Source organism: Mirounga angustirostris, unplaced genomic scaffold, assembly GCF_029215605.1.
Source record: "Mirounga angustirostris isolate CCGP_5_RB_7025 unplaced genomic scaffold, mMirAng1.0.hap1 SCAF_16, whole genome shotgun sequence".
NCBI lineage: Eukaryota > Metazoa > Chordata > Mammalia > Carnivora > Phocidae > Mirounga > Mirounga angustirostris.
This window is the reverse complement of record NW_026991724.1, coordinates 27,374,221-27,395,746: the sequence shown is the minus strand read 5'-3', so window position 1 is coordinate 27,395,746 and position 21,526 is coordinate 27,374,221. Positions and strand designations below refer to the sequence as shown.

Below are 21,526 nucleotides of genomic sequence, written 5' to 3'. Positions count from 1 at the left end.
ATTGGAACACGGCCACACTTATGTATGTATTGTCTGTGCTGCTTTTGTGCTACAGTAGCAGACTTGAGTAGTTATGACAGAGGCTGTATGGCCTGCAGAGCCTGAAATATTTACTGCCTGCCTTGTACAGGATAAGTTTGCTGATTCCTGGTGTAAATAATAATAAAATGAATTGCACGTTGCACAGTGAAGACATAGAATATCATCAGTAGCTGTGAAGCCCTCCCTGGGTACCCATTTTCAATTGCATCCCCCCTTTTTTCCCATCAGAGATGCCTCATTGGATTTTTCCAGTCAGACTCAGAAGCCAAACAACTTAGAGTTGTACAAAGAGAAAGCCAGCAATCACTCTCTCTCCTTAACTTTATCCCCCAAGGTAACTAGTGTTACTGATTTGCTTCTTCTTTCACACTTTTCTCCATGTTCATGCGAAACATATATGAACATTTATTTGCCCAAAGTTTTACAGTAAATGATAACTTTATTTGTGGTAATACTACTAAGCAACCTTTTTGAGCACTTGCTCTTTGTCAGGCACCATGCCAAGCACTTGACATGCATTATATAATTTCTTCTTAAAATAAGCCTGTGAAATAAGTGTTATTATCTCTGTTTTATAATTGAGAAACGTCAGGTAGCAAGTGGCCAAGCCAGAATTCAAATCCAGCTTGCTCAGTAAGAGTCTCTTCCATTTGTATGGCACTTTTCAGTTCCCAAAGAATTGTCACAGGCGTTCTCCTGACTGGTCTCCACAAGCCTGAGAGGTGAGTGAGGCGGGGATTTTTCTCCAGATTTAACAGAGAAAGAAAATGAAGCTTGGAAAACGGATGCATCTAAGATTTTTAGGCAGTAAGAGCCAGGTGAGACTTGAACCCAGGCCTGCTAACTTTGTTACTGCTCCCCGTATGTACTGAGGACACCTTTTGTCCTCTTACTTTCCTGGGACCTAGAGTGTTTGATTCCAGCCTCTGTGGCTTTTTGCTCGGGAGAAGCTGCCTAGTTTATGGAAATTGAGGCAGGTAGAAGGCAAGGAGCATTTGGATTTTTCCACCCTTAGAAGCTGGAAGTTTCTGGTACAGCCTTTATTTATAAAGCCTTCCTCTTACCCTAAATTCCTTCCCCTTTTTCCTCAGTTCTCTGTCCACCTCTCCCCATCAAGGCTTCTGCCTATTCACTGGACAGTTCCTGCAGGCAACACCCACTCGGATGACTTTTCTCTTCTGAGTACTCTCATAGCTAGTTTTTTTTTAAATTTCATGGCTCTCAACCCTAGTACACCTTAAAATTGCCTGGTACTGGGTGCATTCTCAAATATCACTGGCGGGGATATGGCACCTGTCGGACACAATTTGGCAATATCAGGTGAATTTACCCTTGACCCAGCAGTCCCTTTTCCAGGGATCTATCCCAAAGACACACTGGCAAAAGTACAGAAGATGTGTTCACAGTGATATTCATTGTGGTATTATCTGTAATAGCAAAAATTGAAAACTCAAAACATCCATCAGTAGGGGACTGGTTGATTAGATGTGGTACATCTTGGTAGTGGAGTATTTTTCAGTAATACAAAAAAATGAAAATATACACTACCATAGAATGACCCAGTGTTCACAAATCAGAAGACTTAATATTGTTAAGATGTTAATACTGCCCAGATTGATCTGCAGATTCAGTGGAATCCTTATCAAAATTCCAGCTTGCTTTTTTGCTGAAATTGACAAGTAGATCCTAAAATCCATGTGGAAATAAAGACACCTGGAGTTGCCAAAACAATCTTTAAAAGGCAGAAGAAAGTTGGAAGGCTCACACTTCCAATTTCATAACTTCAAACAAAGCTACCATAGTCAAGACTGTGTGGTACTGGCATAAGGAGAGACAATCGAATAGAATGATGAGTCCAGAAATAAATCCATGTGTCTGTGATCAGCTGATTTTCAGCAAGTGCCAAGAGCATTCAGTGTTTTTTCAACAAATGATGCTGGGACAACTGGATATCTATATGCAAAAGAAAGAAGTTGGATACCTTAATTCTAAATGTAAGACAGACCTAAATGTAAGAGCCAAACCTTTAAAACTCTTAGAAGAAAACATAGGTATAAACCTTTCTGACCTGAAGTTAGGCAGAGCTTTGTTTGATATGAACTGAAAGCACAAGTGACAGAATAAAACATAGATAAATTGAACTTCATCAAAATGAAAAACTCTTATACTTCAGAGGACACTATTAAGAAAGTGAGAAAATAGGGACGGCTGGGTGGCTCAATTGGTTAAGCGTCTGCCTTCGGCTCAGGTCATGATCCCAGAGTCCTCAGATCGAGTCCCACATTGGGCTCCTTGCTCAGCTTGGGAAGCCTGCTTCTCCCTCTGCCTGCCGCTCCCCCTGCTTGTGCGCGCGCACTCTCTCTGACAAATAAATAAATAAAATATTTTTTTAAAAAAAGTGAGAACCCACAGAGTGGGAGAAAATCTTTGCCAATTACTTATCTGATAAGGGACTTGTATTCGGAATATGTAAAAACTTATAACACAATAAAAACACAACATAGTTTAAAAATGAGCAAGATCTGCATGGCTATTTCTCCGAAAATGATGTACGCACGGTCAGCAAGCAAATTATGAGAAGCTCAACATCACCAGCCCTCAGGGAAACGTGAATCAAAACCACCTTGACATACCACTTCACATACACACTAAGATGGCTGTAGTCAAAAGACAGACCCTAGTAGTGTTGAGGATGTGGAAAAAATTGAGACTCTTCATATACTGTTGGTAGGATGTAAAGTATTGCAGCCACTTTGGGAAACAGTCCAATTTCTCAAAAGGTTAAACATTGTGACCATATGACTCATCAATTCCACTCCTAGGGCTATACGCAAGAGAGATGAAAACAGTTGTCCATATAAAAATTTGTACGTGGGTGTTCATAGCATTATTGATAATAGTCAAAAAGTGAAAACAACCCAAATGTCTGTCAGCTGATCAAATGATAAATAAAATGTGGCATATCTGTAAAATGGCATACTACTTGGCGATAAAAAGAATGAACTGTTAATACATGCTCCAACATGGATGAACTTTGAAAACATTATGCGAAGTGAAAGAAGCCAGTCACAAAAGACAACATTGTAGAGCTCCATTTATGTGCAGTGTCTTAAATAGGCAAATTGATTGAGTAGAAAGTAGATTAGTGGTTTCCAAGGAGCGGTGGGTGGATTGAGGGTCATGGGGAGTGACTACTGATGGGCCGGGGGTTTCTTTGTGGGGTGGAGAAAGTGTTCTAAAAATCAATTTTTTTAAAAGATTTTATTTATTTATCTATTTGGCAGAGAGAGACACAGCGAGAGAGGGAACACAAGCAGGGGGAGTGGGAGAGGGAGAAGCAGGCTTCCCGCGGAGCAGGGAGCCCAATGCGGGGCTTGATCCCAGGGCCCTGGGATCATGACCTGAGCCAAAGGCAGACGCTTAACGACTGAGCCACCCAGGCGCCCCCTAAAAATCAATTTTAGCGAAGGTTGCACAACTCTGAATATACTGAAAACCACTAAATAAGTCAGTTAAATGGGCAATTGTGTAGTATGTGAATTGTATCTCAATAAAGCTGTTTTAAAAAAGCAGGTGATAAAAATGTATATACGTATCTATTGATAAAAAAGGAAGGTGTTTTAAAAGTACCTGGGATTTGCATTAATCAGGTATACTAAGACATGCAGACAAGAAAATGACTGTCATGAAGGAAGGGAGTTTCTACCCACAGTTGTCTAGAAATGAGACAGGACGCATCATAGGTCAGCACTGGGGTCAGTCAGGATGCAGTGAGAGCAAGGGGAAATGCGGGCAAGAGCCTGTATTATGGTTTCCATGGGAAAGTGAGGCAAGGCAGGGTCAGCAAGTTTAGGATTGGCTAGTTTGAATAATCTCAGTGGGCTCTGAGGTTTAGGGGCTGTCTCTAGTTGTCTGGTACCTAGCCGTAGGGTGATAAGTGGCCCAGTAAAGGAGGTGGTTGGGGTATGGGCTCTGGACTCGTTTGTTTGCATTTGAAATTTGTACTCACTGGCCTCTCAGAATTAGCTAACCTTGGGAAGGGCAGCCCTTCCAATGTCAGCAAGGCCCCAGTTGTCAAAGCATCAGAAAACAGAAAATAAAAAGGCATGATTTTTTTTTTTAGCTGCCAAGAATATATTTTGAAGAAGTTTTTAAGAAGTGAAATAAATGGGGGTGCCTGGGTGGCTTAGCCGGTTAAGCAGCTGCCTTCGACTCAGGTCATGATCCCAGGGTCCTGGGATCGAGTCCCGCATCGGGCTCCCTGCTCAGCGGGGAGCCTGCTTCTCCCTCTCCCTCTGCCTGCCTCTCTGCCTACTTGTTCTCTCCCTCTCTATGTCAAATAAATAAATAAAATCTTTAAAAAAAAAAGTGAAATAAATGCTTATGAAGCAGTCAGGGTACCTCAGCTCTGTAAGAGGTATTCTTTCCAAAAACAAGCCAATTTGTGGCTTAATTTTTCTTCGGATTATTGTTTTACTTTTCTTGAATTCATGAGTTTTTAGTGCCTGTATCTCACGTTCCATGGGATGGCTAGATTTTGAATCTTAACACTCAGTGTCAATAATTACCAATCAGGGACAGTTTTTCTTTATATCCCCCCACCTAATAATTTTTAAGCGAATCCCAGCCAATTCATCTTTCATCCACAGATACTTCCAAGTGAATCTCTAGAAACTAATTCCATTATTTTTAAACATAACTACAATTCTGTATCTAAAATACAAGTAAATATAATACTTTAATATCAAATTTTTAGTCAGTGTTCAAATATCTCCTCTCTTAAATGTTTATCAATTTGTTTGACTCATAATCCAAATATGCCCTATGTATTGTGACTCCTTGATAAATCTCTTTTAAATTTCTTTTATTCAGTAAGTGCTCACTCAGTCTTTTCCCTTGGAGCTATTTTGTAATGAAGGACTGAACTGACTTGTCTTTATAGAATTTCCCACCATCTGGCTTTGCATACTCTCACCTAGTAGCTTCCTCTTCCCTACAAATCCTATTAATTTCATAGTTATTTTTAGTGAGTAGATTCATACGACTTTTTCTTTTCTTAATTTCCTTACTAAACGCGTTTAACATACAGAGAAGTAGAGACAAAAGCTTAATGAATCTCTACATACCCATCACCCAATTTCAGTAATTACTAAATCATGACCCCTGTTTGTTTCATCTGTAGTTCCACTCAGATTTAGAAAAAAATTTTAGACATCAAATATATCTTTAAGTAATGACTCCAATAATAAAATCACAGCACCATACTTACAACTAAAATTTTTAAATTTGTTAATATAAAACAATTTAGTCACTGCTCACAATGCAATTGCTTTAATAATTATTTTCAAGATTGTTCATTTGAATTCAGATTCAGAGGTTCATGAAATGTAAGTCTTTGTTGGGTGTTAAGAATTTCAAGTTTTAAAATTAATCTTTTAAATTGATGTGAAATATTCACAAGTCTATGGCCAAATGTATAGAACAAGGTACTGTATATACAAAGAGGTTCTACTTTTTGGCCATTAGTTTCCATTCTACATTCTTCCTGCTTTCAGATATTTTTTTTCAGGTTTTGTTTTTTTTTTTTCTTTCTCCTTCCACATAAACTGTGCCAATCTACCCCTCTGTGCTGGTACTCTCGACTTTTCCCAATCCTGGCACCTTTCCTGAGAACTCATTCAGACTGGTCTTCCTCCTTGCTTTTCTTCCCTCCTTTCTTAAAAAGGCATGATTTTAAACAGAAGGTAAACAAACAAAAGGTTCAAGTAACCTTAAATAAAGTAGAGAAGACAGGGACTTTTTTTTAATAAATTGACTTTGGAATTGTGTAAATATTTTACATTATTATAAAACAAACTTAAATTTCAAAAAAGGAATTCCTAAAAAAGGAAAATAAATGCTTAATCCAGTTGGTGACATAACCACACAGAGAGGAACAGTTCTAAGTGATATCTTAATCTGTTATAAGTCATCATGTTGGAGGTGTTCTTACTGCTGTTTTGAGACTGTTGTGTGTCTAGTGTAGGATAAAGCAAATAAGTAGTTATGGTGGTTATGCTAAAACTAGGACTTGTGGTGTGGGAGAAAGGAGATACAGATAGAAAATCTGTGAGGTTAACCCAAAACTTCGTGCTTTAAATTTTGAATTGGAATTATTAGTATAAACTCACCATGTAATTTATCTTAAGAAAACTGAAACAAAAGTAAAAACTTTATTTCTAGCTCTACTTATGGAAAGGACCTATAAACAGTGTGCCAGTGAGCCATTCTAGTACCCAGATAGTTGCCTCTAAAATCCATCTTTTAATAAAACAACGGAGGTTCTTTGGACAGTTGACTGACTCCAGGTGTGTATAAGATGAACGTGAGTCATGTCAAAAGAACTCAAAACCATCCTCAAAAGGTTTCTAATGGCTGAGGAGACAGTTTGAGCATCATAAGGATAATAACTGCAATGGACTGAAACACATCAGTAAGTGGTTAATATGTTTCAGTTCATATGTTTATGACTGTTTAAATTCATGAGTTCATAATGATACTAAAAGGAAACTCATCAGTCACTTTGAGGATGCTGGAGAACCATCTCATTATTCAGAATAACCACATAGTGGATGAAGAGTTTTTCTGAAAGGAAATATTCTGGCTAATAAAAATAGAATACCTGGGGCGCCTGGGTGGCTCAGTCGGTTAAGCATCTGACTCTTGGTTTTGGGTCAGGTCATGATCTCTGGGTTGTGAGATTGGGCTCTGCACTCAGCCGGGAGTCTGCTAGAGATTCTCACTACCCCCCCCCACCACCATGTGCTCTCTCTCTTTCTTTCTCTTTCAAAAGAAATAATTTTTTTTTTAAGATTTTATTTATTTATTTGACAGAGCACAAGTAGGCAGAGCGGCAGGCAAAGGGAGAGGGAGAAGCAGGTCTCTGCCAAGCAGGGAGCCCGACGCAGGGCTCGATCCCAGGACCCTGGGGTCATGACCTGAGCCAAAGGCAGCCGCCCAACCAACTGAGCCACCCAGGTGCCCCAAAATAAATAAATTAAAAAAAAAAAAAAAGAATACCACCATTTTGCAACCTCTAAGGAATTAATGACCCTAAGCAGTGATCGTAAGTATCTGCTAACATTCCAAAAGAAATAACCAGACTTCTTGATGAGAGTCTCAAGTAATCTAACCAAAAAAATAAGGACACCTGAATCTCATCAAACCTTTAGAGCTTACTTTCAATTTATAGGAAATACAGAGCCTGGAAGAACATGTCAAATGACATCTTGGGGATGTAGTCCATAAAACCTGTTGTGTGGGAAACTGTATCCTTCCTACTTTTAGTGTAGTAATGGATCAATAGGAGAAGCATCAACTGTGAGCTTTTTAGAAATGGAGACTCTCAGGCCCCATCCCGGACCTACTGAATCAGAATCTGCATTTTAATATGCTTCCCAGGTGATTCACATGTACAGTTCAAGTTTAAGTAGTACTGCTCTACAGGACAAATAATCCAAAGTCCCCAATAAAGAAATTGTAAGAAAAAGAAAAGGAGGTGGAGGAGCACCCTATAGATTAAAAAGATTTAGGAGGCGTATCATTCATAAGTAGAGATCTTATTTATATCCCAGTCAGAAAAAACACAAAATTTTAATTTTTAAATAATCGGGGGACTATCTTGGATCTACTTCAGAATAATCTGGGTGGTGGAAAGAGGAAAGTAGGTAGGTATATAGGTGAAACAGGGTTGACTATGACCTGTTAATTGTTGAAGCTGGGTAATGGGTACAAGGAGGTGTACTATTTAATTTTGTATTTAAAATTGTTTTTCTATAAGGGTTTAAAAAGGAGGGCCTACTAAGACGACGACTATAATCAAAAAGGTAATGACAAGTATTGGCGAGGATGTAGAAAACAATTGGAACTCTTGTACGTTGCGCATGAGAATGTAAAATGGTGGAAAACTAACTGACCGTTCTTCAGAAGGTTAAACAGCTACTGTATGATCTAGCAATTTTTCTAGGTATATATCCAAGAAAGATGAAAACATATATTCACACAAAAACTGGTACATGAATGTTCATGGCAGCATTTTTCATAATAGCCCCAAAGTAGAAACAACCCAAATGTCTATCAGCTGATGAATGGATACATTCAGAAATATAAAATGTGACGTATCCATATAATGGAATATTGTTCAGTTATAAAAAGAAGTACTGATACATACTAGAACATGGATGAATCTTGACAAGCATTATGCTGAGTGAAAGAGGGTTGTCACAAAACACCACATATTGTATGATTCCATTTATATGAAATGTCCAGAAGAGGCAAATTTATAGAAACAGAATAGATTAATGGTTGTCAGAGGTTGGGGGGTAGTTTGGGAAGGGACATGGGAAATGACTGCTGGTGGGTAAGGGGTTTGTTTGGGGGTTGGTGAAAATGTTCTAAAATTGATGGTGGTGAAAGTTGTACAACTCTGAATACACTAAAACCTACTGATTTGTACACTTTAAATGGGTGAATTGTATGGTATGTGAATTATATCTCAGTAAAGCTATTATTAAAAAAGGAGGGAGGGCATTACACTGATATCCATGCTCCAGGCTTCACCCAGTACTACTCAGAATCGTTGGGAGGAAAGTTGCCTAGGTGACTCTAATGTGCAACCAGGGCTGGGAACTACTGTATTAGAAAGTTAGCTTTAAGGATTGTTAGAAGAGAGAGGCAAGATTATTTATCTGACATGGTAGCCTGGAGGAGAAGCCCTCAGGGATGGCATTTTAGTTGACCTGCCTACATGGAAGAGACAAAAATCTACAGTGGGGAGCCCTCTGGGTGCACATCATCTATTTCTGTAGTACTTAGTAGAATAGAAATAAAAACGAAGTTCTCTAGTAAGTCTGTTAGTTCAGAAGTAGAAATCTTAGGTGTCATAGCTGTGGGTATTAGGATGACTTGTGCTGCCCAGTGGTGTAGCTTCTGAGTGCCTCAGAAGGAACATAAACTTTGTCAGTGGGATTTTTGGGTACTACGTCATAATCCCAAAACAACAGTCTAAGCATCTGATTCCCTAAATTTCTTTCTTCTAGAGAGTGTTCTAGGTATTAGTGAGACTCTGATTTTTTAAAAAACTCTTCCATTGTTACATTCCCCCAAGTGAGTAGAAATAAAGCTAGCTGTATTATCCCCATCTGTCTTCAAAGCATTTATTAGGTGACAGGCTCCTGTGTTATTGGACTGGGCAGCAGAGAGGGAACTTGAAGACGTCCTAGATACAATGTTTGGCTTTTAAAGAGAAGCCATGGAGAACCAGCCTTGGATTCTGGTTTGATTGCCCTTTGCAAATCATTGATGGTCCCAGACTTTTAATTTCTTCAACTAATGAATAAAGTTTGGACTGGGTTACTCTTGTAGCTTCTCAGATGTTGTGGTTCACATATCTGTCTTTACAGAAGCTGTTAATACAGGATGGTGGTTAAGAGTTTGTGCTCTGGAGCCTGATGACCCAGCTCTGCCATTTCCTGGCTCTGTGACTTTGGAGAAGTCACTTAACGTCTTTGCACCTTAATTCTCCCATCTGTAAAATAGGGATTGAGAATAGCATCTACCTCATGATTTTCTTTTGTGTAAAATATGTGGAGTCGTCTAGCCTATCATTTTATTGCATTTTATTCTAGGCAAGTTTTATTTTAATTCAGGCATGACCAGAACTATCTTATTACCAGATGCAGTATTGTGTCTGTTACTCCATGTGATCTTTATGGAAAGGTACAAAAAACCATATAAAAGTGTCTGAGTAGTACATAGGAAGTTTTGAATAAAAAATTGTGTCTAGTATTTTATGAAGCATGTTAGATGTCCTAATCCTGCTTTTTTCTCCCTGCCCCATATCCTCATATAGGTCAGTTCTCCTTGGGTCTCGGGGACTTGACATATCCCACATCTCCCAGCGATTGGAGAGTCTGAGTGCGGCCACCACCTTTGAGCCTCTTGAGCCTGTGAAGGACACAGACATTCAGGTAAGGGCTTCCAGGTGCCAGGACTGGTGCAGGTCGAACCCTGAGTATGCAAACCAGGCTGAAGGCCCTGGCCCTTTGTTGACCAGCTCATTTAGGAATTCTAGATTTCTTTGTTAATTCTCTTCCTGAGATATTAAGAGAATGGGAGACTCCACTTTGGAGGTATAGTAGGGAACATAGGTTACTTTAAGAGTACTCTGAGAGGCTGAGTTTAGGAAAGCAATTCCAACCTGCACTTTTTAGATTATTGTAATTATGAGAACAGATTTTTCTTCCTTCCTTGGGCTTAATCCAAGGCACCAGAGACATTAGTTATAAGTTTCTCTTGCTTTCTTTGCTGGATCTCAAATAATTTTACTCTTCGTCTTCCACATTTCTTTTCTACATCTTGCTTGTATTGGTTGGCAAAGAGCTGGGGAAAACTTAGAGTACTATTTACTGAAACCTACTCACCGATTTCTAGGAAGTATTTGGCTGCATTAGTGGCACCAGGAAATGGTCTAATAGAGCACTCCAGTCTCATTTACCCTAACATGCCACTGGCATAATTGATTGCTATTTTAATCTAATCAGAAACTGCTTTGTTGTGTGTGTGCGCGTGCACACACACATACATTGTTAAGGAAAAAACTTGTGATTCATTTAGTTTTGAGGAATTGAGATGCTGCATTCATGTTAGAGTGAAGGGACTGTGAGCCACCATTTTAATCATTGATTTACCTTTGAAATGAAAGGAAGCAGGTTCTACAAAGGCAAATCATTGTACAGATGGGTACTAATTGTTATTATATGGGCTCAGTTTGAATTACTCTCTACCCCACTATCCTTCCCAAGAACTATTTTTATCCATTTAATGGCCACAGTTCTGTATTTATTCCAATTCAGTAACTGAAAACCCTATGTTTCTGTTGAGAGTTAACTATAGATACTATTTTTCCTGTTATCAATATGTTCCCATAGTCACTAGTTTTTAAAAATTTTGTGTACTAAATCATATTAGCTTGTCACCTTATGGATGCCTGCTCATTTCCATGTACTCTTAAAATGGCATGTATACTTAACTTTTTTGTTTAGTTTATTTTTAGCTGTCCCTTTTTGTCCCTTCTATTTTACTGCTATAAACCAATACTTTTAACAAGGAGGAGGTGGGCAAAAGGGATAAAGCTAAAAAATTAATTTGAATAATCATATATTTTGGGGAGTTTCCCTAATAGTGTGGAAGAAATGGCACTCGCTGAAAGGTTGTGTGTTTTTAATGTTTAAAATACCAAAGAAGTTATTTTTATTTTTTAAAAAAGATTTTATTTATTTATTTGAGGGAGAGAGCACACCTGAACATGTGCGTGTCAGGGGAGGGGCAGATGGAGAGAATCTCAAGCAGATTCCCCACTGAGCCCCAGAGCGCCCCAGTCAGGCGCCATCCCACAACCCATGAGATCATGATCTGAGCTGAAACCAAGAGTCGGAGGCGAAAATGACTGAGCCACCCAGGCACCTCCAAAAAATTTCTTTTTAAAACCAACTGCTTTTAAAGGTTCTTTGGCATATTTGTCATACATATTTGGAATACTCAGCACATTTAGTGATGTACTTCATGAATTCTGATGTGGTACTCCATTTTCTGCTTTGAGGTTTTTTTTTTTTAAGATTTTATTTATTTGACAGAGACAGACACAGCGAGAGAGGGAATACAAGCAGGGCGAGTGGGAGAGGGAGAAGCAGGTTTCCTGCTGAGCAGGGAATCTGATGCAGGGTTCGATCCCAGGACTCTGGGATCATGACCTGAGCTGAAGGTAGACGCCCAATGACTGAGCCACCCAGGCGCCCCTCTGCTTTGAGATATTAATGACAGGTTTATAAATGTATTGAATCATGACAGTCTTCCTAACCTTCTGTTTAATGCATGAACACTCTCCTTCAGCACCCCCATTAGATGGTTTCCCAGCAGTGCATGCTTGGTCACATCAAAGAGAGTTTCTTAATTTGGAATGAGCATGGCTAAGAGTTTTGGTCCTGCACGTCCGGGAAATCTTTGAACTTTGAGAGGGAGGATGCTTTCATTTCAAAATTTTACCTCTTGAGCTTTTCCAGAATACCTTCAAAAATGCAAAATGGTCAGTCCAAGGTAACTTTTGATTAATTGGGAATTGGTAATCTATACCTAAAGTAAAAATTTAAGACTTACTAGTTTTGGGGTACCTGGGTGGCTTGGTCATTTAAGCATCTGACTCTTGATTTTGGCTCAGGTCATGATCTCAGGGTTGTGAGACCAAGCCACAGGTTGGGCTTTGTGCTGGGCGTGGAGCCTACTTAAGATTCTCTCTTGGGGGGGCGCCTGGGTGGCTCAGTTGGTTAGGGGACTGCCTTCGGCTCAGGTCATGATCCTGGAGTCCCGGGATCGAGTCCCGCATCGGGCTCCCTGCTCAGCAGGGAGTCTGCTTCTCCCTCTGACCCTCCCCCCCCTCATGTGCTCTCTCTCTCTCTCTCAAATAAATAAATAAAATCTTTAAAAAAAAAAAAAAAAAGATTCTCTCTTGGGGGGCGCCTGGGTGGCTCAGGTGGTTAAGCGTCTGCCTTCGGCTCGGGTCATGATCTCAGGGTCCTGGGATCGAGTCCTGCATCGGGCTCCCTGCTCCTTGGGAGCCTGCTTCTCCCTCTGGCTTTCTCTCTCGCTCTGTCTCTCATGAATAAAAAAAAAAAAAAAAATCTTTAAAAAAAAAAAAAAGATTCTCTCTTGGGGTGTTTGGATGGCTTTCGGTTTCGGTTCCATATTTCTTGGTTTCAGCTCAGGTCATGATCTCAGGGTCTTGCGATCAAGCCCCGAGTTGGTCCCCGAGCTCAGTGTGAAGTCTGCTTGTCCCTTTCCCTCTGCTCATCCCCCAGTTCACACTCCCTCTCTCTCACTGTCTCCAAAATAAATAAATAAATATCTTAAAAAAAAAAAAAGATGATGATTCTCTCCCTTTGCCCTTTACCCCCTGGTTGCCCATGTACTCTCTCAAAGAAAAAAAAAAGGACTTACTGGTTTCAAAATAAATGTTCTGTTGATTTCATCTTCTTTCCTACAAAGACTTAAAGAAGAAAATTTAAGTTTTAAAGGGCTGAGGTTTTGGCATAATCTGAGATGGTTCTAGTTATTGATAGGAATTGGAAGTTTTAAATTGTATTGTGGAGCTCACCTGACCTATGCTTAAGTCCCCCATATACACAGTATCAACATATTCTTGCCTGATTTCTTGTTTAGTAGTCAGATGTAAGGGCCAAGTCAGCTTTCAGGCTGAGCATGGAGCAGTCTTCCTTTTTTTTTTTTTAAGATTTTATTTATTTATCTGACAGAGAGAGAGACAGCGAGAGCAGGAACACAAGCAGGGAGAGTGGGAGAGGGAGAAGCAGGCTTCTCGCCGAGCAGGGAGCCCGATGTGGGACTCGATCCCAGGACCCTAGGATCATGACCTGAGCCGAAGGCAGACGCTTAACCATCTGAGCCACCCAGGCGCCCGAGCAGTCTTGCTTTTAATTCTTCTCATCATGTGTTATCTAAGAAGAGTTAACTTAGTCATTTTCAGTTGTTTGTTTTTAGAAAAGCCATATATATTTTTTCATGGACTTTTTTCCCCTCATTTATTTTAACAGCTTTATTGAGATACAGGATTCACATACCATAAATCTAATGGATTTTTATATATAAATTTTTCCAACCAGTGCAGTTTTTGAGATGAGAATGCATCCTAATCCCATGTGCCAGGTAGCAATCAGAGTGAATTTATTATGTCAGTTTATAAATTCATAGAAGGAAATGCTGAAGCATTCTTTGACAGATGCTGTCCAAAACTTTGTACCATCCATTGAGTTACATATAAGCTTGGAAAGGTATTTCCCCATGTATAGATACATATATAAATACATGTGTAGTCCTTTTCTGTCTGGCAAACATTGATTATATTCCCTTCTGTTTCTACTGGAAAGCTTGAAATTAATACAGGTTTTCTACTGTTAACTGTTTTGTTGTTTGTCATAATTGATGATGTTGGCATGCATTGAGAATGCATTTTTGAAAGATGGCTGTGTCCAGCAAAGGTAACATTAAAAAAGATTTACTTAGATATATGTATGGCTGATGCTAGAAGAATTTTTAAAAATATTTATTGATTGGGCGCCTGGGTGGCTCAGTCATTAATCGTCTGCCTTCAGCTCGGGTCATGATCCCAGGGTCCTGGGATCGAGCCCCGCATCGGGCTCCCTGATCGGCGGGAAGCCTGCTTCTCCCTCTCCCACTCCCCCTGCTTGTGTTCCTGCTCTCGCTGTCAATCTCTCTGTCAAATAAATACATAAAATCTTAAAAAAAAAAAAAAAAATTATTGATTTTATTTTTTGGAAATGGTCATAAAGAAGGCCTGTACATTTGTGTAATAGAGGTAAAGAGCAAATATTAACAGGGCATGGCACCGAAATGATTGTACTGCACTGCTCTAAATGACTTCGTGGTGCTTGCAAGCACAAGTCCTCTCACAGAGGTCCACTTGCTCACTTCTGTCTTCAGAAAAAAAAATACCAAGGGCAGATTGCACATCTTTACTATGATCTGAACAGACCTAATGTACCATGGATGTGTATCACGTAGTAATAAAGTGCAAATTTACGCAGTTCAGCTATATTATGGGCTTTCTCACTAGATTACATGTATATTTCAAGAAGGCTGTGCAGAAATTGCCTGAGTTAGCCATAAAAATGGGAGCTGCAGTTTCTCTGCATTAGGCCGTATTATTTCCAAATGGCATTGGACCAAAGTATAATAATATTATTGCTAAACTTCCTGTATTAGATTCCTAGGGCTGCCATGAGTTTCCACAAACTCAGTGGCCTAAAACATTGGAAATTTATCCTCTCAGAGTTCTGGAGTATAGCACTTTGAAATCAGGGTGTTGGTAGCACCATGCTCCCCCCGAAGGCTGTAGGGGGAGAATCTTTCCTCTTCGAACATTTGGTGGCACTAGCCCTTTCTTAGCTCTAATCTCTGCCTCCCATCTCCACAAGGTTTATCTCCTGTGTGTTTAGTCTCCCTCTCCTTTCTCTTAGAAAGACTCCAGTCGTTGGGTGTAGGGCACACCCTAAATCCAGGATGATCTCACATTGAGATCCTTAACTTAATCCCATTTGCAAAGATCATATTTCCAAATTAAGGTCATATGCACAGGTACTAGGAGTTAGGACTTCAACATATCTTTTTGGTGGGGGACACATGTCAACCCACTACACTTATAGTGCCAGAAATCTTCAGACTAAATTAACTGTAATTAATGAAACATCGTCAGATCTCACTCTTTCACAGCTATGTGGGGTATTGGGCTAAGGCATCTCTTGCTAGTTGTTCCAGTGACTGCAGACCTCAACCAAGTATCTGACCTCACCCTTAACATTCTCTTTCCTGGCTGTGGGGAGACCCCTATCGAGCTAAATAGTAGTTACTGTTTCCAAACAGGCTAACACTCTGTAATATGTTTAAGAGATTATTCTATAGAGACATTTTTAAACTAGGAACTCTCTGCTTTTCTAAAGTATTAAATACCTAGTGTTTGGAGTATGTATGGGTGGGACTAAATTGTGATACTTTCCTGCAGTAGGAGGATCTATCTTTGTGTGTGTATGTGTGTGTGTGTGCTCACATGCACGTGTGCACATATTTATACTTCAGCCACCAGATTGCCTAACTCTTTTTTACATTAGGCCTTTGGTTATCACCTTCCTTAGCCTGGAGTAGTGACTGTGAAATGTCCAAGCCCTCGTTTCAGTCTAACCCTGTGAGGCTTTCCTCACACACCGCCTCTTTCATGGTCTTCTCAGATCTCTTTCCCCACAGCCTCCAAATACAGTGTGTTGGTTTTACTGCTTAGGAAAAAACAAAACTTTCCAAATGTTTCCCCACAAAGTAAACAGAAATTTAGCTTATGTTAGAATTAACTTGGCAGCCCATTCAAATCTTAGATAAGTGATTCTTATCTCTTCAGCCCCTTCTACCAAAGAAAGAAGGAAGGAAAGAAAGGAAAGATCCTATATGAAGGTCTTCATAATCTGTAAATTTCCAGATGGAAATCTGTCCTGTCCTATATGAGTAGAGAGCAAAAGATAAATAGTGAATAAAAGAACTATAAAAAAAATTAGAGTCAGAGAAACTGATTTATCACATACAAGATAATGATGCAGTAATAATTCACTTTGTTAGAAACTTGTTTTGCTTACCACACTGTATCCATAATAAAATATTCATTATTTCCTTCCTTTTTCTGCCCTTGGCCTGGGAAATGTAGAGTATGCTCAGACCACTCTTAGCTTATCTTTTAAGTAATCAGAAAGAACTGAATAGCTTTGGCGTAAGTATTAAAATGAATCACTGCTTGTGCAACCCCTTATCACCTAAATTGTTATTTTCATGGTTTATCTTTTAATTTTATATCTTCAGAATTAAGAGACTGCTGCTTAAATGCAGCTATATATAATAGCTAAGCGGAAAAGTGATTGTGTTGCTTGCTAATTGTGTGTTTGTAGTACTGGCAAGTTGTTCGTGGGGAACTGGTTCCAGAAATCCTGTGGCAGTTTGTTTGTTGGAAAGAGGGTCAGCCTTGCCTAGAATGATTAGTGTGCTAATAGCTCTTCAGGAATATTACTGGCAAAATATTAATATTGAGGGAGAAGTGCAGTAAGCTTTCCCTTGCTCAAATCTGCTGCAGGAAAGTGCAGTCTGAATGGATGAACAGTATCTGAACTCCAGGATTATTTTTAAGTAGTCATTTTCATTTGTTTCTAGAAACTACTAAGCATGGATACGGGGGCGAGGCCTTACCAGAGCTGCTTTCGTAAATCTGAAGAAGAGATGGGGTTCATTCATCAAGAGTTGGATCTGTTTGCGTGCTGATCATTTGTATAACAGTCCTGAGAAGTGTTTTAAGTGGGCAAAACATACCTAGCTCCCATGTTGTTTCTGTTCTTAATATGCCTGAGCAGGCTTTTCTGCAGTGGTGATCTAGCCCAAACTGGATGATTAGAAATTCTGAATTGATGAGACTCTGAAGGGATAAGATCTTGCTCTTGAAATGTTTTCACATATAAAAATATAAGAGAATCTAACAGTGTGAAGGTTTTTAAAGATTTTATTTATTTATTTGACAGAGAGAGAGATAGCGAGAGCAGGAACACAAGCAGGGGGAGTGGGAGAGCGAGAAGCAGGCCTCCTGCCGAGCAGGGGGCCCGATGTGGGACTCGATCCCAGGACCCTGGGATCATGACCTGAGCCGAAGGCAGACGCTTAACGACTGAGCCACCCAGGCACCCTAACGGTGTGAAGGTTTTTGGTTAAGCATTTGTGTTTATTGACCTCCTTGCTTATATTCCTCTTGCCCCTAAGAAAGTCAGTGGGAAGTTCATAGTAACCTTTCTTTGGAGTTTTTAGAAGACTTTAATGGATGTTTAAATCTTGTTCTTTCGAAGCTTATCCTGGACTTAAATTAAACAACCTGTAGTTAATGCTCTTGGGTTCATTAGATAATGAACCTAATTCTCACTGGATCCTAAGCCTGCTAGTTAGAGAGAAGCACTTTCCTGGAACAAACACCAGGTACATTTTAGGCCAGCATTCGGTTGTAGTGGCTGAACGACATGTGAAAAAGACCTACATCTCACTGTGCCCTGTCTTGTTCAGGGCAGTCAGGTACCAGGCTTTGTCTCTTGTGCGAACACTGCAGTGTCCACATCACCCCTGCTTAGCAAATATATTTGCTGTTCCTTGTCATTAAACCCTGACCCGGTGTAAATCTCAGAGCTGGTGAAAACCAGTAAACATGTAAAAGAGACAAAATAGTGTCTTCCCAGAGGCAGGTTAATGTACCATCCTGTTTTGTGTTTGTAATTAGGTAGTCTGATACTGAATGCTGGGGTAAGTACAGAAATGATTTAATTTTTCTGCCTGTCTGTGATAAGGGAAAAGGTAGGTTTTGTGGTCTGGTAGAAAGTATGCAATTACATTAAAGTATCCTGTGAATGGAATTAAAAATGGTGACTTTGGAATAAAAATGGGTGTTAAAGACATCGTCTGTGGAAAATGTGAAAAACTGCTTTTATGTGAGCCAAGGATATAAGATTTCAGCCTTTTTACTTATCCATTCACACTTAACTCCTGAATGCAGGGCTTTCAGAACAAGCAAGTAAATGGATGCTGAATGCATTCTGAGCAAGCAGGAAATGACAGGCTTTTTTGTCTTCTCGGAGGTTTCTTATATCCTGTAGTGAGCAAAGGAATATCAATTACCAACTAAAGAAGAAAGAAGTTGGAATGGTTCCGTAAGAGTGTTTTGGGAGAAGCCGATGGCTAAAATATTTATCTAACAATTTACTAGAGCACTTCACATACGACCCGGCCCGGGTGCCTTTGAACGGGGTTGAGTTGTGCCCTCCCTCCTTCACGAGCTGTCTCTTAACCTGCCGATATCTATCGAAGCCCCAAGCACTCTGGAGGTGGGGGGCACATATTGTCATCTGCGGTCTAGTATCTTTAAGTTGCTTGGCTTCAGGAACCAGAAATGGGCGTGTCTTTTTATCTGCTGAACTATTTGATACTGGAGCAGATGTAATTTAAATGGGGGTTAAAACCTCGTCGAATATTGAATGCATTGCTCTAGACCAGTCTGTTGTTTTCACGTGGCAGCCCTTGACCCTGTGCACCACTTCGATCTGCTTGCCGCAGCACCCTGTGATCTCTTATTTCCATTTTGGAATGTTCGATCGTAAAGCTTTCCAGGCCTGTAGCCTGATGTGGCTCTTAGCATTTGGGGGGGTTGGCACTGTGGCTCCTTGGATACAAAACTTTGGGACCCAGGTTCCCACTGTCTCCACTAAGAATCCACATTCTGTGAAGGAAGTGAGAGGGGGCTCAGACAGGGGAGACTCCTGGTTTTGCTTCTTTTTATTTGTTGGTTGGGGAGCAGGAACAGAAGCTGGAAGAAAGGATGGGTAATATCCTCTACTGACAAGATCTGTATTAGAATTTCTTTTGCTGCAGAGCTCTCAGAACTAGTATGTATTGCTTTTCTTTTTAGGCTTTTCCCCCATTTCCCAGATGCTTGGCTTTCATCGTGCACTTGAGATATGGAGAGTTTGAGTGAGTCCCTCCAGCTCAGGTTGCTGGCAGCCGAGCTGAGGCTCAGGCCCTCCATTCTGACAGACCCGGGTCTGCAACACTAACAATCAGCAGTCGTGCATGCGCCACTTTAATTATCTTGGACAAGGATAGAAGGGCGAGGCCTTGCTTCTCACCGCGGGGTGGCTGCTAGGCCGAGGTGCCGCAGCTGAATGCTGCCCCTGCTTCTCTGAGAGCCGCCGCCCTCGAAGCACCACAGCAGGTCTGCTGCGCAGGACTGGGCTGACACAGCTTAGGAGACTTGTATGGGAAGAAGCCTTGTCTTATAGAACATATTTACAACCAGAACTGACAGAGTCATTCTTTTCATTGGTAAAACAAAGGGGAGGATTAGGTCAGCAGAATGTAAGTGGGAGTGTGGATTTACTGGCCTATTTTTATTATTACTGCCTGATTTGCTTTATTTCTTTGAATGGCATGAGCAGTAGGATATGAGGAAGAGTTTTCTCTACCTCTCCCTTTTCTTTCAAAAAGAAAAAACTGTCTGTTTTAAAATGCTGTTGCTATCTTAAGGACAGGTAGAAATGGCCATGGAAGGTTATAATATGCTTGATTTGTTTGAGTACCAAAATACTCTGGTGTGATACTATCTACGACTACTTTCTCTGTTACTAGGTTCTCTCTTATCCAAAGTACTTATCAGTCTGTCTCAGAAGGATCAGCTCAGGACCCGGTGGATTTTTTTTTTTTTTTTTTAAGTAGGCTCCACGCCCAGTGTGGAGCCCAACATGGGGCTTGAACTCAGGACCCTGGGATCAAGACTTGAGCTGAGATCAAGAGTCGGAGGCTTGGGGCGCCTGGGTGGCTCAGTCGGTTAAGCGACTGCCTTCGGCTCAGGTCATGATCCTGGAGTCCCAGGATCGAGTCCCGCATCGGGCTTCCTGCTGTCAGCAGGGAGTCTGCTTCTCCCTCTGACCCTCCCCCCTCATGCTCTCTCTCTCTATCTCATTCTCTCTCTCAAATAAATAAATAAAATCTTAAAAAAAAAAAAAAAGAGTCGGAGGCTTGGGGCGCCTGGGTGGCTCAGTTGGTTCAGCATCTGCTTTCAGCTCAGGTCATGATCCCAGGGTCCTGGGATCGAGCCCCACATAGGGATCCCTGCTCAGTGGGGAGCCTCCTTCTCCCTCTCCCTCTGCTGCCGCTCCCCTTGATTGTGCTTTCTCTCTCTCTCTCAAATAAATAAATAATCTTAAAAAGAGAGAGAGAAGCTTAACTGACTGAGCCACCCACGTGCCCTGCCTTGTGGATCCTTGAAGATTTATGGGCATTCACAGTAGCACTTGGTTCTGTGATGAGGTCCCAAACTGCCGCAGAGGTCTTCATGTTGAATGAGTATGGTGGTGGGTGTTCTTCATTGAGAAGGTGCTTACTGAATCAGTGCCTCCCAAACAAGTCCCCCCACCCCGTTCATCTCCAGCTGAGAGATACTCATAGGAAAATAGAGCAAAAATGAACTACTAGGGGAAAAAAAAGAAATAAAAGACACGCAAAATACAAGCCTTAGTTTTTCAAATTAAATTCAGTAGACAGAATTACTCCATCAGCTTGGTCTAAAAGTTTCTAAATGCTTATTCTCCGTTTTTATACTTATCTGCTGCAGACTGGACACCAACTACTTGGGGTCTGGTACTCCTTCAGCCACACTTTGACTAGTTTAAATAGTTGTGTTTTCTTCCTTCCTCCCTCCCCCCCACCTTTCCTCTTTTTTCCTCCTTCCCTATCTCCCTTTTTGTTTAGTTTAAGTATCCCTGCTGGTGCAGTGAATAGTGGCACTAAAGTTTGAGTTCCTGTCTTCTGTTTCACTACAGCTAAAATCAAGGAGGCAGAGAGAGGTTTACTGAACATTTATTGCATCCAGACACTGTACTAAACACTTCTGGGTTTCCAGTAACCATTTGAAGTGGGTACTATTGTTAACCGTATTTCACTGATGGGAAACCTAAGGCCTACAGAGGCTAGATATGCCAGATTTGAACTCCCTTATGTTGGTTTGAGTTCAATACTGTGCCCTTCGTCCCCTGGGTTTTAAATTTCATTGTACATCAAGACTGTTTAGTAAAGAAGTGAATTTTCAAGATCTATTTGAAAGAGGAAAGTAGTGAAAGTGTTTCAATAGAAATATTGCTCACTGATTGCTCATTTAGAGCAAAATAAAGAGTAGAAAGCCCACAGTGAATGGATGTGGTGGGCATTGCTCTTATTTACATACACTTAGTAGTGAAATAATGTTCACTGTGGGAGAAAGCTGGAACGTGCTTTCTAAACCTTTATACAAAGCCCTGCTGGGTTT

At 40.5% G+C, this 21,526-nt stretch overlaps 1 protein-coding gene across 2 annotated transcripts in view; it reads left to right on the top strand.

Moving 5' to 3' along the window:
• Positions 1-21,526, top strand: part of NUP93 (nucleoporin 93) — a 113,011-nt gene that overhangs the window by 21,604 nt on the left and 69,881 nt on the right. For both annotated transcript variants that reach the window (XM_045891088.3, XM_064581161.1), the window contains one exon: positions 9,932-10,049. In XM_045891088.3, the coding sequence (XP_045747044.1) occupies positions 9,932-10,049 (118 nt within the window). The remainder of the gene's footprint in view (positions 1-9,931; positions 10,050-21,526) is intronic.